General features: G+C 39.0%; 1 protein-coding gene across 3 annotated transcripts; it reads left to right on the top strand.

Moving 5' to 3' along the window:
- The first annotated feature begins 58 nt into the window (after positions 1-58).
- rtf1 (RTF1 homolog, Paf1/RNA polymerase II complex component) lies at positions 59-13,201 on the top strand. 3 transcript variants are annotated; one of them, XM_044142251.1, is made up of 18 exons: positions 59-196; positions 3,978-4,088; positions 4,197-4,347; positions 5,513-5,714; positions 5,815-5,914; positions 6,119-6,233; positions 6,708-6,846; positions 6,925-7,102; positions 7,233-7,315; positions 8,135-8,222; positions 8,301-8,408; positions 8,498-8,575; positions 8,679-8,800; positions 9,016-9,073; positions 9,861-9,938; positions 10,293-10,397; positions 10,710-10,824; positions 11,871-13,201. In XM_044142251.1, exons 1-18 carry the CDS (start codon positions 113-115, stop codon positions 11,975-11,977), a joined length of 2,022 nt encoding a protein of 673 aa, XP_043998186.1. In that variant the 5' UTR covers positions 59-112; the 3' UTR covers positions 11,978-13,201. The 3 variants fall into 3 exon arrangements, with proteins under 3 accessions (XP_043998186.1, XP_043998185.1, XP_043998184.1); XM_044142250.1 differs by having other exon boundaries at positions 5,815-5,929; XM_044142249.1 differs by having other exon boundaries at positions 5,815-5,932.
- The last annotated feature ends 383 nt before the right edge of the window (positions 13,202-13,584 follow it).

The raw sequence follows: 13,584 nt of genomic DNA, 5'->3' as shown, positions 1-13,584 counted from the left end.
TGCGCGCATGCTCCGTCCTGCCTTTGAGCCGAGAAGACAAGTAGCATCAGCGGCTAATCTCAACCGCTTTGACGACACAGACGCAGCTAGCAGGTTAGCCGCGTAGCAAATCATGGTGAATGTTAAGAAGCGGAAAGTTCGAAACGTGATTGACTCTGACTCTGAAGACAGTGCTAGTGATGACAATTTAGACCAGGTAGGTCCCGTTTTTTCTCCTTAAATTGTCACCAATGGTGGGCTCTCTAAGTAGTCAACAATTTGGGACGAAGCTAGCGGATGCTAATGGCTTACGCTGTGTTTGGCCTCGGTTGAACAAGCTGATACTCGGCCTGTCTCACTTGTCCCCTTTGCGTAACATAATGTTAACCTCGCCCCTGTGTATATACACCATATATCATAAAGTATAAAGTGCTTTGGGCTCTTGTGCGTCTTGGAATCAGCCTGTCCAGTTTAGTAATGGTTGCATAATGCTAGTAATCATGCAGTTTTATGTTACCGCGCCATACACCTTCCTAATGGTTTCCAGTCTTTGGCTGCCTGTCTGTGTCTGCGCGCGAACGACTGGGGGTGTTTGCGTGTTTACAGACTGGAGAGGAATGTGGAAAATGTTCAAATTGAATCTGTTATGGTGAGCTTGGTTTGGTTTAGCGTGAACCCTATCTTATGAATGACGTCATGGGCTCAGAGCTGAAGTTCTATTTCGGTGATGTTGATAAACAAGCGCTGGCAGCCGAACGTGACAGCACCGAGAGCTGTACGTTCATGCTGAACATTCCTAAAATTACCGTGTGCATTCCTTTTAAAAAGCAGAGAACTCGCGTAAAAAGCCCGGTCAGTTTTTGGCATTCCAAGTTTCTTTCTAAATGACTGACTCAGCAGGAATAGGAATGTTGGCAACATTTCCTATCATAGAAAACAAAAGGTAGAATTGGTCAAATAACTTACATTTCACCAGGAACAGGCATGTGGGTAAAATGAATTCATCTAGAGCACATTGAAACCTGAAATTTTATTGTGATTTCTTTTCCCCCTCAATGTACATCAATATCTATGATAGTTTGTCAAACAGTGTGCACAAAGAAGTGCTAATTTCTGAAAAGGTTAGATGTTCTCGTGAAATATGTACATAAAAACGAAAACCCCATACACAACAAAAAGGTTCTACTTCTCTGTTTTAGTGGTTGAAATAAATGTCAGTTTATGAGATTTTTTTTAAGTCTCAAGATGAGCACAGTGATAAAGAATATTCATCCTTCATATAATAGGCACATTTGGTTTCCTTTTTTAAAAATAGTAACTTTTATAGTTAAACATGGAAGTTGAAATTAAAATGATTAATTGTGTGTAGAAATCTTTCACGGGTTAACCAAACATGCTTTCATATGAAATTGTCTGATTTTTGTTGTAGATGAATGCTTAAAAACATTAACTGGCTATGCACAGATGAATAACATATTAGATTCTGTCCAACAGACACTGTCTGAAACAATTTGACAGATCTATCTGTTGTCTATAGAGCCAAGTCAGCAGCCAACTATAAATAATAGACAGCGACTGGCAGCAAAAACAGAATTTATTTGTGCGTGGACAGTGATACCATGCAGGGTTGGTCACATCCAAACCCATTCTACCTGTTTATTAAGCTTTAAGCTTTCTACTGTGCAAAACTTGTATGCAAATACTTTTTTGTAATGTATTTATTCACTTTAAAGTAGATGCATTTGCTCATGTAGAGAGTACGATCAGCAGAGGTATCACATTTCTACATGCATTTTTCTCCCAAAAGAAAGTCAACATTTTAACAGATTAACTAGTTAATCTCAGCTTCTTGCACTCATTTCATTCTATAAAAACACCCGAACGCTACTGTGTATCTACTAAAACGACGATAAATAAATGGCTTCAGTGACGTTGCCGTATTTGTAATAATCAAGCCATTATTAGCGAAACTTTTTATAAATGATAATTTTTTTGTAAAGTGTAACACAAAGTGCTTTATAGTGGTTAAAAAAAATGGATAAGCAAATATGAAGCCTTGAGAAAATATGAAAGTAAATAAATAGAAAAAAATGAAGTCAAACAACTGTAGGGAGAACTGAGTAATTATTTAATGAGGAAAATATGAGAAAAAATGTTTAATAAAAAAAATTGATAGACAAAAGTATATAACATGTAAAATGGTAAACTTATAAAAGTCCCAAAAATTTTTTATTACAATAATAAAAAAAAAAGACGGAAACAGTACGAGTAAAAATGCAATTGATAAAACTATTATCTATAATGCAAATAAAAATCAATTTCTTCAACTTAAATGCTGGCCTCTCTGGCTTTTAAGAACTCTAATTGTTCATTTATGTTAAAAGTTTTCTGGCAGATCTTGTGAAGAGAGGCTGCACAATTATTGCTAATATATCGTAAATGGAATATCGGTTTGTGCAACATTCGAATCACTAAGGACTGTTTAGAGAGCGATAATTGTTGGCTGACATATTCCAGGTGTTTTGAACTTAGATTTTACCTGCCAGCCTAACATTTGGCCTGGTTGACTGAGCGTCATGGCAGCAGATGCTCACACTGGACACCGACATTGATCCTAATGCTAAAGGCTAAAGGTCAGAGCGATGGAAACGCAGGTGAGGAAGGCAAAAAAAAAAGAAGAAAATAGGCATGCATCGCAGCTGACATAGTCAAAACTATTTACTCATTTTCTACGGCCAAAACAGTAAGAATTTCAAAAACCATACTTCAAATCAAATCAAATCAAATTTAATTGTATAGCACATTTCAACAGCAGGGCATTTCAAAGTGCTTTACATCAAATCAAACACAGGAACACAATGCAACTTGTAGCATTCATAACCAGAGGTCTGATCTCTGCAGGTTAACTTGAACATCTTTTCAAAATTTATGGATTTTTTTTCACATCACTCGCTTGGCTGAAATTGCAATATGACTTTCCCATTCATCAGTATGCTGTAGAGTTGGCCTCATTTCGCTAAGAAGTTATTTCTGCTGTAGATTTGGTTGAAGAAACACAGGAAAAAAATCAGAAAAAAGCGCATATATTTAACTACTGCTGCAATTATCTATTCTGAACAGAAATCAGATTAACGACGATGACGATTAATGCTGCAGATTTTTTTTATTCAAGCCTTTTTTAATTCAATATTAGAAATAAAATAATTCAGTTCTGTTTGAAAATGAAGAAATGGAATTATTGCTGTTATTGATTTATTCTATGAATTCAATAACAGCGTTAATTCATTTAGCCAACTCTTAATCTTCTGTAGCAAAGGATGAATCTGCAGATAAAAACAATAATTTCTAACATCCACATGTGAAAAGCTCAGCTCTTCCTGCTTAACATTAACACAGTGTGGGAATAATCTGTTCATTTTTTTTTTTTTTTTTGATGAATAATAGGATTTTTAAAAAATTGATTTTGAACCAGGTGAAGCTAAAAGTGCCGCTTGAGGAGTTGTGTATAGAAAATATCTACACACAAAAACCTTTTTTAAATCTTAAATGCATGCGTCTTTTTGTACACATTTTTCTTAATTATTGCTTTGCATATGTCGTGTATTAAGCAAATGACCTATTTTGAGACTGCACACTCTACGTAGTTAACGATTATTCAGTTACGAAATTAGTCGACGATTATTTCAGTAGTTGATTCATCCAATTAATCGCTTCAACTCTATTGTGTAACTTTGTTCTTTTAGCTAATTGTTGAATTAAATTGCAATTTTAGAAGAGGTTCTTGAAATGTTATGACTCAAGATTTAATAAAGACAAGCGTATTATAAATTGTGTTCTGTTAAGCTTGCGTATTTTCCAGTATTCATTAATGACAGATATTTTTACTGCTTTCACCATCCTGCTCTCACTCCTGTTTGTATTTATTTATTTATTTTTTTTAAACCGCATCAGGTTCTTGTGTACAACATGAGCAGCTGTCCTCTGCGTTTTCCCTTCAGGAGTTGTTGTCCTTGGCGAAGAGGAAGAGGGTGGACTCAGGCGAGCAGGAAGAGCCTGTGAACAAACCAGCAGCCTCCACAGACTCCGAGACGTCCGACAGCGACGATGAGGTCAGGCAACCGGACCCCACGGAATGGACCAGAACCCGCTCGTTTCCAGCCGTGAAAATATGAAACACCTTTAAGTGAGACTTGCTTTTCTCTTCTTCTGCGTCTTAGTGGACCGTGGGCGGCACCAAGGGCAAAAAGAAGGTTAAACCGGGGAAAGGCTCTGAAAAGAAGAGCGCCACTAAAAAGAAGGTCAACAAGGCCACGGCGTCCGGCAGCTCCGATGGAGACAGCTCGGCGGACAGCTCCGCTCCCGAGGAGGGTAGGACTCCGCATTTTTGAAAATTCGCCCACACAGAAAGAATGGAGGTTTTAAGAAAACACCGAACATTTCTAATGAACTCCAGATTACATATCACCCTGGTATTTCAGGTGGCTGGGATTACATGACTCACTGTTTCACCTCCTTTATCCCTGGCGGCGCGAAGCACCGTCGCATCGACTCTCGTAAAACAGAATGAAATTCAGACGAGAGATGCTACGCTTTGAGATTTGGTCACTTTGCTGCCTTTGATTTCTTATGAAAAACGATACAACATCATCTATATAACGATATAAACGTTATTGCATAGAATAACGATATAATATCTTATTTAAAAACGATACAAAAACAAACAGCAAAGTACATTTTCTCTACTTTGCTTAAATACAGCAATGATTTTAACTCAGAAACAAAGTTCCTGCATTACCAAGAACCTGCAAATGGGAACGTCATGGTAACAAACGATAAATTGTCCCAGAAGTTATTGCGATAAATGGTAATATTGTTGTTTTGAGACCATTTTCTAGTAATATGACGGTAATAGCATAATAACGCAAAAAAAAAACATTCTCAAAGATCCTTAAACTTGAACTTCTAATAAACATTTAACACTGAAACTGGAAGATATTTAAAAAATCCAAAATAAATAAAACAACAGAATCAACACATAACAGTTATTTATGAAGTCCCTGTAAACAAAGTTGTCCTTCAGACAAAAAGGGCTGATTGAGACCAACTCTGGGTCATTTCGACACTCAGCGATTTTACGACATGAAACATCACACAGGTGGGCGTGCTGTGGTGGCGTCGGGGATAGCGCGACCCACATTTGGAGGCCTTCAGTCCTCGATGCGGCGGTCGCGTGCCTCCAGGTCTCCAAATGACCTGGAGACGTTTGCCGCATGTCTTCCCCCCTCTCTCTTCCCCTTTCCTGTCAGCCTACTGTCATATAAGGGACACTAGAGCCCACAAAAGACACCCTGGAGGGGGAAAAAAAAAAACAAAAAAACCCATCACACAGTACAAAGTCATAGGATTCATTCATTAAATCTGAACGAACTGAGGTGCTATGTGTATTTTTATTTCATTTTTTCCCCTTCAGGCTAAACCAAAAAGTCAGAATAACGGCTTGATAACACGTTCTCCCTTTCTCCTTTTCTTGCAGGCGAGGTTTCAGATACAGAAAGCAACAGCTCGTCCTCCAGCTCCGACTCGGACTCCTCCGAAGACGAGGTGTTCAAAGACGGTTACGACGACGACTTGATGGGCGACGCCGAGGACCGGGCGCGCCTGGAGCAGATGACCGAGAAGGAGAGGGAGCAGGAGCTGTTCAACAGGATCGAGAAGAGAGAGGTGCTGCGGAGACGGTCGGTGATCCTGCATCGAAACACGAAGCGAGGCGCGGGGAGCATTTCCGTGTCGCCGTTCAAAATGTTCAGATTTTCCGCTGATTCTTTGTTTCAAAAGGTTCGAAATTAAGAAGAAGCTGAAGACGGCGAAGAAGAAGGAGAAAGAGGAGAAGAAAAAGAAGCAGGAGGAAGAGCAAGAAAAACGGAAACAATCTCAGGTTCAAGACACTCAGGTGGTGGGTCCAGATTAATAATAACCAACAGACCTCCTTGAGGTTCTACTTTTATGGGTGATGCTGAAACTAAGTAGCGCACGATCCTCTTTTGTTTGTTTTACTGAAACTAATTGGGGGGGGAAATTGTACCAACATCGTTTTTTTTTTATTATTATTATTATTATTTGTGTTTACGCTCCTGTCCAGGTGTCCATGTCACATAACAAGGAAAGACGATCCAAACGTGACGAAAAACTGGACAAGAAGTCCCAAGCCATGGAGGAACTGAAAGCCGAACGTGAGAAGAAGAAAAACAAAACGGGTGAGTTTGATCTGAGGACTTCCCATTTTTTAAATTCGGACCTCGTTACCGGGTCTGGGCGATGTGAACTGAATATTTTTTTTAATCATAATATTTTGTGGTGTTGTTGTGATAACAATACAAATGACCATAAGAAACTATTTATTACTAATTTTTTTAGGTAACCCTGTTGCTGTTACTCTATGACACAAACGCAAATGCTCTTGAAAAACATACCAATGTGTAATGCACTTTTTTAGGACAATTAAAAAATGTGATTTAACCATTTTGTTTTTCAAAGTTATTGACATTTAGTGATATTTATTGATGCTCTCATTGAGCAAGCAGTGCAGGAAATGACAATCCCAACAATACGGAAAGTTTTAAACATGAATTGGGGTAAATTGTATTATGATGCATTAAAATTCTGATCACGGTAAGAAATGTATCACGATAAATGACAAACGATGCGACTAACGGCCACCGCCTCCGCAGCTGAACTGCTGGCTAAACGAGAGCCCCTCAAGACGAGCGAGGTCTACTCCGACGACGAAGAGGAGGAGGAGGACGACGACGACAAATCGTCGGTCAAAAGCGACCGGAGCTCACGCTCGTCGTCTTTCGACGAAGACGAGTGAGTGTTTCCGGAGCGAGACGCTCGTCCCTCGGCGCCTATCGCACGGATTCTCAAACTTGTTCTCCCGTCCACCAGGAAAGAGGAGACGCCGCCGAAGTCGCAGCCCGTCTCCCTTCCCGAGGAGCTCAACCGGGTCCGATTGTCCAGACACAAGCTGGAGCGCTGGTGCCACATGCCCTTCTTTGCGAAGACGGTGACCGGCTGCTTCGTGAGGATAGGGATCGGGAACAGCAGCAGCAAACCGGTCTACAGGGTGAGCTGGTCGCTTTGGTCGCTCTGCCACTGGACACCAATGTGCAGCTTTATTTTTAATTCAAAGTTCTTTTTCTGAAGCAAAGATTTTTTTGTTTTATGTGCATTCTGTCCTCTCTGAATGTCTAAAGGTTGCTGAAATCGTGGCCGTAGTAGAAACGACAAAAGTTTATCAACTTGGATCAACGCGGACAAACAAGGGATTACAGTTGAGGTAAAAAAAATGTTGGAAGATATAAAAAAAAATTTTTTTTTAAAAAAGCAGCAGTTTGCAAAAGGCTTCATACTGATGACGTTCTTTCAGATTTGATTATGTTACAAACCCAAGTGTTTGCAAAAACAAACACTTGGGTTTGTTTTTGCAGACAAACCCAAGTGAACTGAATGATGTCCAAACATTTTACATACACAAAACTTAAAAGTTTAACGTGTATTTGTGTTCAGGGATTCCTGCTGTAAATTGCAAAACAGGAGTTCTCATGTCTTCATTTCAGCAATCGGTTTCTTCTAATCCACATTTATGGTTTGTGGTTCATCATTGAATTGTCATTTTAAGTCTGTGCAGCTCCCTCTGCGTTACCACATTTTTATAGTTTCATTTGTAAAAAAATAATTATAAATTGAAACTTGCTAACCTATATTTTTCCAGTGCACAATTGTGCAATTTTATGCACAAATATTCATGTACATTTGGTTCATTTTTTTAAGCCGTCCTACTCGGGTGCACATTTCTTTTAATCAGATTTTGCTGTTTTCCATTAGGTGTTTATTCTTACTCTGTAAACTTTGCTACTTGTACTTACTGTACAGTCTCTTATTCCTATTTTTTGTGTTCATATTTTTAACCTTTGCTCCCATTTGCCTGCCAATTTAATGTAGAATAAACAAAATCACAATAAAATCCACTGAGGTTTGTGGCTGTAATGGTATACACATGTGCAGCTATAGGAGGATAGGAATATTTCTGCGAGGCATTTCATTTGGGACGTTTGATAAACCTTGTTGTTCTGTTATCGTGCTTTATCTCCTCTAGGCACGGGGCCGACACGCGGGTTTTCAGACTTGAGTTTGTATCAAATCAAGAGTTCACAGAAAGTGAATTCATGAAATGGAAGGAGGCGGTAAGCGCTTTTGGAAAATTAAACGCGCTAATTTGTGTAAATGGATGAAGGAAATGAGAGTTTTTTTTTGTCTTGCAGATGATTGTCGCTGGGATGCAGGTGCCAACTCTTGATGAAATCACCAAGAAGGAACAGTCAATCAAAGAAGCTATGAATTACAAGTTCAACGATAAAGACATTGAGGATGTGAGTCAGTTTTCACCGGCGCCGGCGGACCTTCGTTTGGCGTCTCCTGCAGCGGACTGAAACACCCACCTTCGCTTTTCTCTCCACAGATCGTCAAGGAGAAGGACAGGTTCCGGAAAGCACCACCTAATTATGCCATGAAGAAAACACAGCTACTGAAAGACAAGGTGGAGCAAAATTAGATAAAATCATGTGCAACTTTTAATTCTAATTATCGACACAGTTACCTTTGACCTGTTTTTTTTTTCTTCTTCTTTCTTTTAACTGAAGGCTATGGCAGAAGAAAATGGTGACGGCGAGAAAGTAAAAACTATCCAGGATGAGCTGAATGAGCTTGAGGAGAGAGCTGAAGCACTTGACAGACAGAGGACCAAGAACATTTCAGCTATCAGGTGAAAGTACAATTAATTAAAATGTGACAGAAAAAAAGTTAACAAAGATTTCCAAGATTGTCTTATTAAACACTAAACAGCCCACCTTACTTGGCATATGTTCTGTCGTTGGATGTCTCTTTTAAGTGAAAGCAACAGAAAACTTAAGTCTTATTAAGCCAAAGGTGACAAATATCCAGTCCACGTTACAAGCTGACCTGTTTTCTGTCCTCCAGCTACATTAACCAGAGGAACAGAAGCTGGAACATCGTTGAGTCTGAGAAAGCACTTGTGGTAAGCATCCAGCTTTTATTGCGGTTTCCTCCACTGATGGGACAGAGTCTTTTAAAGTTTTTGCAGACAAATATCTACGAAGTTTTTTCTCAGGTTTGGAATACTCAGCCAAAATAAACTCAAAGGTTGTTAGAAAATGGTCACATAGCACAGGGTTATGAGGAATTATTGTTGTTTCTTTATACTCTGTGCCGTTTTGTCAGCATGAGGTCTAAAGTATGACAGTAAGAACGGGTAGGACTGAGAAACCGATTAAATTCTACATTTTAGGGTTTCATGAATGTTAAAGTCCCCAGCTATAGTAATCTTATCAGCATTAAGCACTAAATCTAAGGTATAATGTAAAAATTGACATTAAGAGCCCAGTGGATGATAAAGAAGAAAACAAAGCAAAAGCTGCTGTAGTGCAGTGGTTCCCAACGTGTGTGGCAAAAAAAAAACTAAAGTTACACCAAAGTGTTTCACTGTAAAGACGGTTTGTAGTTTGTTTTGTTGCAAACTGAAGTGTGAAATAAACTTCAGTGGAGTTTGAAAACAAAATATGTGTTTAGGTTTCTGTCTGGTTGAACGATGTGTGTTCCCAGTTATTATTATTATTTTTTTTTTTTTGGGGGGGGGGGGGGGATTTTACTGTAAACCAATGGGGGGGGGCCCTAGAAGAAAATCTTTGGGAACCACTGCTTTAGTGCTTAATGCTGCTGTACCGAATGTTTGAAGCATTTTACATGGTCCAGGAGAAAATATGTTTCAACTATTAAAGTTTAATTCCTTATTTTCTTTCTTTCAGGCTGAGGGGCAGAATTCCAAAAACCAACAAATGGACCCTTTCACTCGAAGGCAGTGCAAACCCACCATGGTGTCAAATGTACGATTTCTGTAATAGAACTCGCTGTCTCTGATATTTCACCTCGTATTTCTATCTAAGCCCCTTAATCTGACTAATAAAAATGATGGGGGGGTTTTTTTCTCTTCAAGTTAGAGCTGCAATGTTTTGATGATACTCATAAGATTTTGCTGTTCTGTCCTTTTTTATATATATATATATAAATGACCAATGGTAATACAACAAGCTAATCTTTCCTGGTTGATTAGTTAGGCTATCTGCTGGAGTAGCTAACACCCAAAGACGTACAGCTTATCTTTAAAACAAGCTTTTTGCTTCTATTTAATTTCTGGAACTGACTTTTTTTTTTTTCTTTTCCTTCCTTTGCTCCTTCAGGCCAGGGATCCGTCGGTCCATGCAGCTATTCTTGCTCACCTGAACCAAAAGTATGGCTCAGGGTCGGGAGGTATGGATCCCGGTAGCACAGAGAAGAACAAAGTGGTAAGGAAAACTAGAAATGATTTCTTTTTTCACTTGAGGAAACTTGATTACATTTTAAGTTTGATGACTTTACGTGGGAATTGTTCCACGGTTTTATCCTTTAATCCAAAAGGAATTCAACTGATTAGCAATTTTTTTTTTGTTGTTTTTGTTTTCAAAACACAACATCCCTTTTTTTGTTGTTGTTTGGAGAATTCTTATGATGTTCCAGTCATGTGATAATAATAAGTAGGAAGCCATCAGAACCTGCCAAGCTGAGCCAAACATCTTAACCTTGACCTCCATCTTTATCTTTGCTCATTTTTGCTGCAGGGCCCAGCAAACCCTAAAGACAAAGATGTCCCCAAACCAACCACTGACCTCTCAGAAGACTTGTTTAAAGTTCACGATTTTGATGTTAAGATTGACCTGCAGGTCCCCAATGCAGGTGAGACGGTTTCTGATTCAGATTGTATTTTTATCCTGATTTTAGGCGCTCGGTTTAAAGAGTAGCAGTCCGCTTTGTAAAACCCCCAGTTAGTCTTTTGGGTGAATGTCTCTACCAGCTTTTCGTGTCTTGACACAAACATTATTCTCCTTTTAAAGTCTTGACACAGATTCTTAATTGTAGTACCGTCAGGACTTTGACTGGACCATTCCAACACATAAATATACTTCAGTCTGAACCAATCCATTGCAGTTCTGGCTGTGAGCTTAGGGTTGGCTGAAATGATTAATCAGATTAGTTGTGATTAATCATGATTGAAATAATTGTCAACTAATTTAGTAATTGATTAGTCTCTAACTGAAGCAACTAATCTAAAAAATTTTTTAAAAAAGGCCATTTGCTGAAAGAGCAAAACACTCGGGTGTAATTAAGCTAGAACTGTACAAAAAATAGATATATATTTTGCATTTCAGACAAACAAAAACCCTTTGACTATAAATATGTTCTACACAGACCTCTTCAAGTGGCATGGGCCCTATTAAGCACCTTTTGCTATTCAATTATTAATCTGTTAATCCAGAAAATAATCAACAGATTAGCCCAACACTGAAAAGATTGAGCTTTAGAGTTTAGTTAGAATTATGTTTTTTGTTAGCTGCAGATGCATCAACTGTTATTGCAGCTTAGGGAATAAAATGTTAATAAAGAAAAGGACTAGATTATTTTCTTTACTTGCATCTTTTAATGCATGTCTAATATTGTAAAGAAAAGACTTGAGATTAAATGGAAAATCACTATAAAGTTTCACTTTGTTTATCCGATTAGTTGATTAATCATCAGAAACATCGACAGATTAATCGATTTGCCAAACTGATCTTTGGCTGCAGCTGGAGTTGGTATACAGGTGGAAGCCGAAGCTCCGTCGGCGTCTCAAGTCTTTCACCAAAACTCCCAATAAACACGAGATCGTTCGTGGTCGAACTCGGAAGAGTTCTTTTGCAAAACCACTAGCCCGTAAGCCGACGCGCTGTCCTGTCTTCCTGCAGAAGCGAAATCTCTCTCTGTGAGCTCCAACGCGCTGCCGGTGAAGGACGGTGCTCCTCGCCGCTCCCTCAACCTGGAGGACTACAAGAAGAGGAGGGGCCTGATCTGACGGGGCAGCCCCTCGCGCCGAAAACCACATTGCATGTGCTATAGGTTTTTCTGAGAAAGCGTACGTGTGTGTTTGAGTGAGCGAGAGACGGAGAGAGAGGGTGTGTGTGTGTGTGTGTGCGTGTGTGGGTGTGTGTGTGTGTGTGTGTGTGTGTGTGTGTGTGTGAGAATGAGTGAGTCCAGGAGAGCGTGTGTTCGTCCAAACAGAGGAATTACTGATGGAACAAATGCAACAAGGATCACTGTCGGAAGAAATAACTGTTGTTCTTGCATTGGCTCCAAACCAGCTGGTGTACCGAGGAGTTGTTTTTATTTTATTTTTTTTATTATTATTTCTTTGGCTTTTTATTTAACCTCTTTTTTTTTATCCTCCCACTCTCATAAAGGCAGCACATTCGGATTATTACCTTGGATAAGGACACTATCTTAGAAGACTTTGGGTTGTTGTGTTTATTTTTTTGTTTACTGGACAACTGATGGAGTGGTCAAGCTTGCCCTCTCCAGCAGTCAGACAACGTTGTATAACTTTTACCTGCCATAAATGTACAATCATCTGCAGTCCCCCCAACCCCCGCGGTCCATCCTGGAGTGGGAACAAGTCTCGGAGGGGAGGGGTTTGCAGCGTAGATGATTATAGTCCGATTCGACCACATCCGCGCTGAAGAAGATGAACTGTTGGGAAAACACGTGAGCTCGGACACTTTTTAGGTCTTCAAAACTAGATTTACAGAGGAACTATTTTTCTTTAGCCTGGTTATAAAGGTGAAGCTTCATTTCTCTTATCTTGTTTGGTTGTTCATGGCACTAACTCTCCCCGCGCTCCCCTGCTGTGAACTCCCAGAGCAGATTCTCCATGTTATCGATTGTGTCAATAGTAAGTTCTTGTATTGATGTGGCATGCCATGTAAATATGCATTTTCAAGTGAGTGCGGAAAAAGAATAAAGAGGCACTGTTTCATATCGGTCGTGTCCATTTGTTTGCTAATACTGAGCGGCAACATCGATGAATTCAAATAAAAATATCAGACTAAAATAATTATAGTCTTAATTAATTCTTCAGTGATAGTATTATTTATATTAAACCATCTACTGTTTTCCCATTCCTTCCCACTAGACGTGATTTTTTTTTGTGCTTTTGGTATTGAAAAGTAGTTGTATGTAACCTTCCAGTCATTAGGAAGATGCTGTTAAAAAGTTTTGTTTAAATAAAGCTTCATTCTGAAAACAAAGTCTGACATTTTTAGAGCAAAATGTGATGCCAAAACAAAAATTATTAAAAGGAAACGCTGGGAATACCTTTATTATGGGTATTATAACCCAGATGTTTTATTTTAAGTAACCTATGGCAGTTTGAAATTAATGGATGAAACTTGTGCGGCTACATGGGGCAGTATTTATTTCCATTTTTTTTTGTGTACAGATATTAAAATTTAAAAGGCAGCCACAGACTAAAACATATCTAGTCTGAACCCAGGCCAACTGTAGTGCTTTATAACCTATTTTAAAATATGTCAAATGTCGTTCACTGGAGTGTTTATTGATACTATCTGATAAGTTTGACTCCTTATTAATGCCATCAACTAAATTACTGTTTGTTTTTAAATAAAA

Source organism: Gambusia affinis, linkage group LG16 (genome assembly GCF_019740435.1).
Source record: "Gambusia affinis linkage group LG16, SWU_Gaff_1.0, whole genome shotgun sequence".
NCBI lineage: Eukaryota > Metazoa > Chordata > Actinopteri > Cyprinodontiformes > Poeciliidae > Gambusia > Gambusia affinis.
Note: the sequence above shows the minus strand (reverse complement) of the source record. Positions and strands in the feature narration are given on the sequence as shown.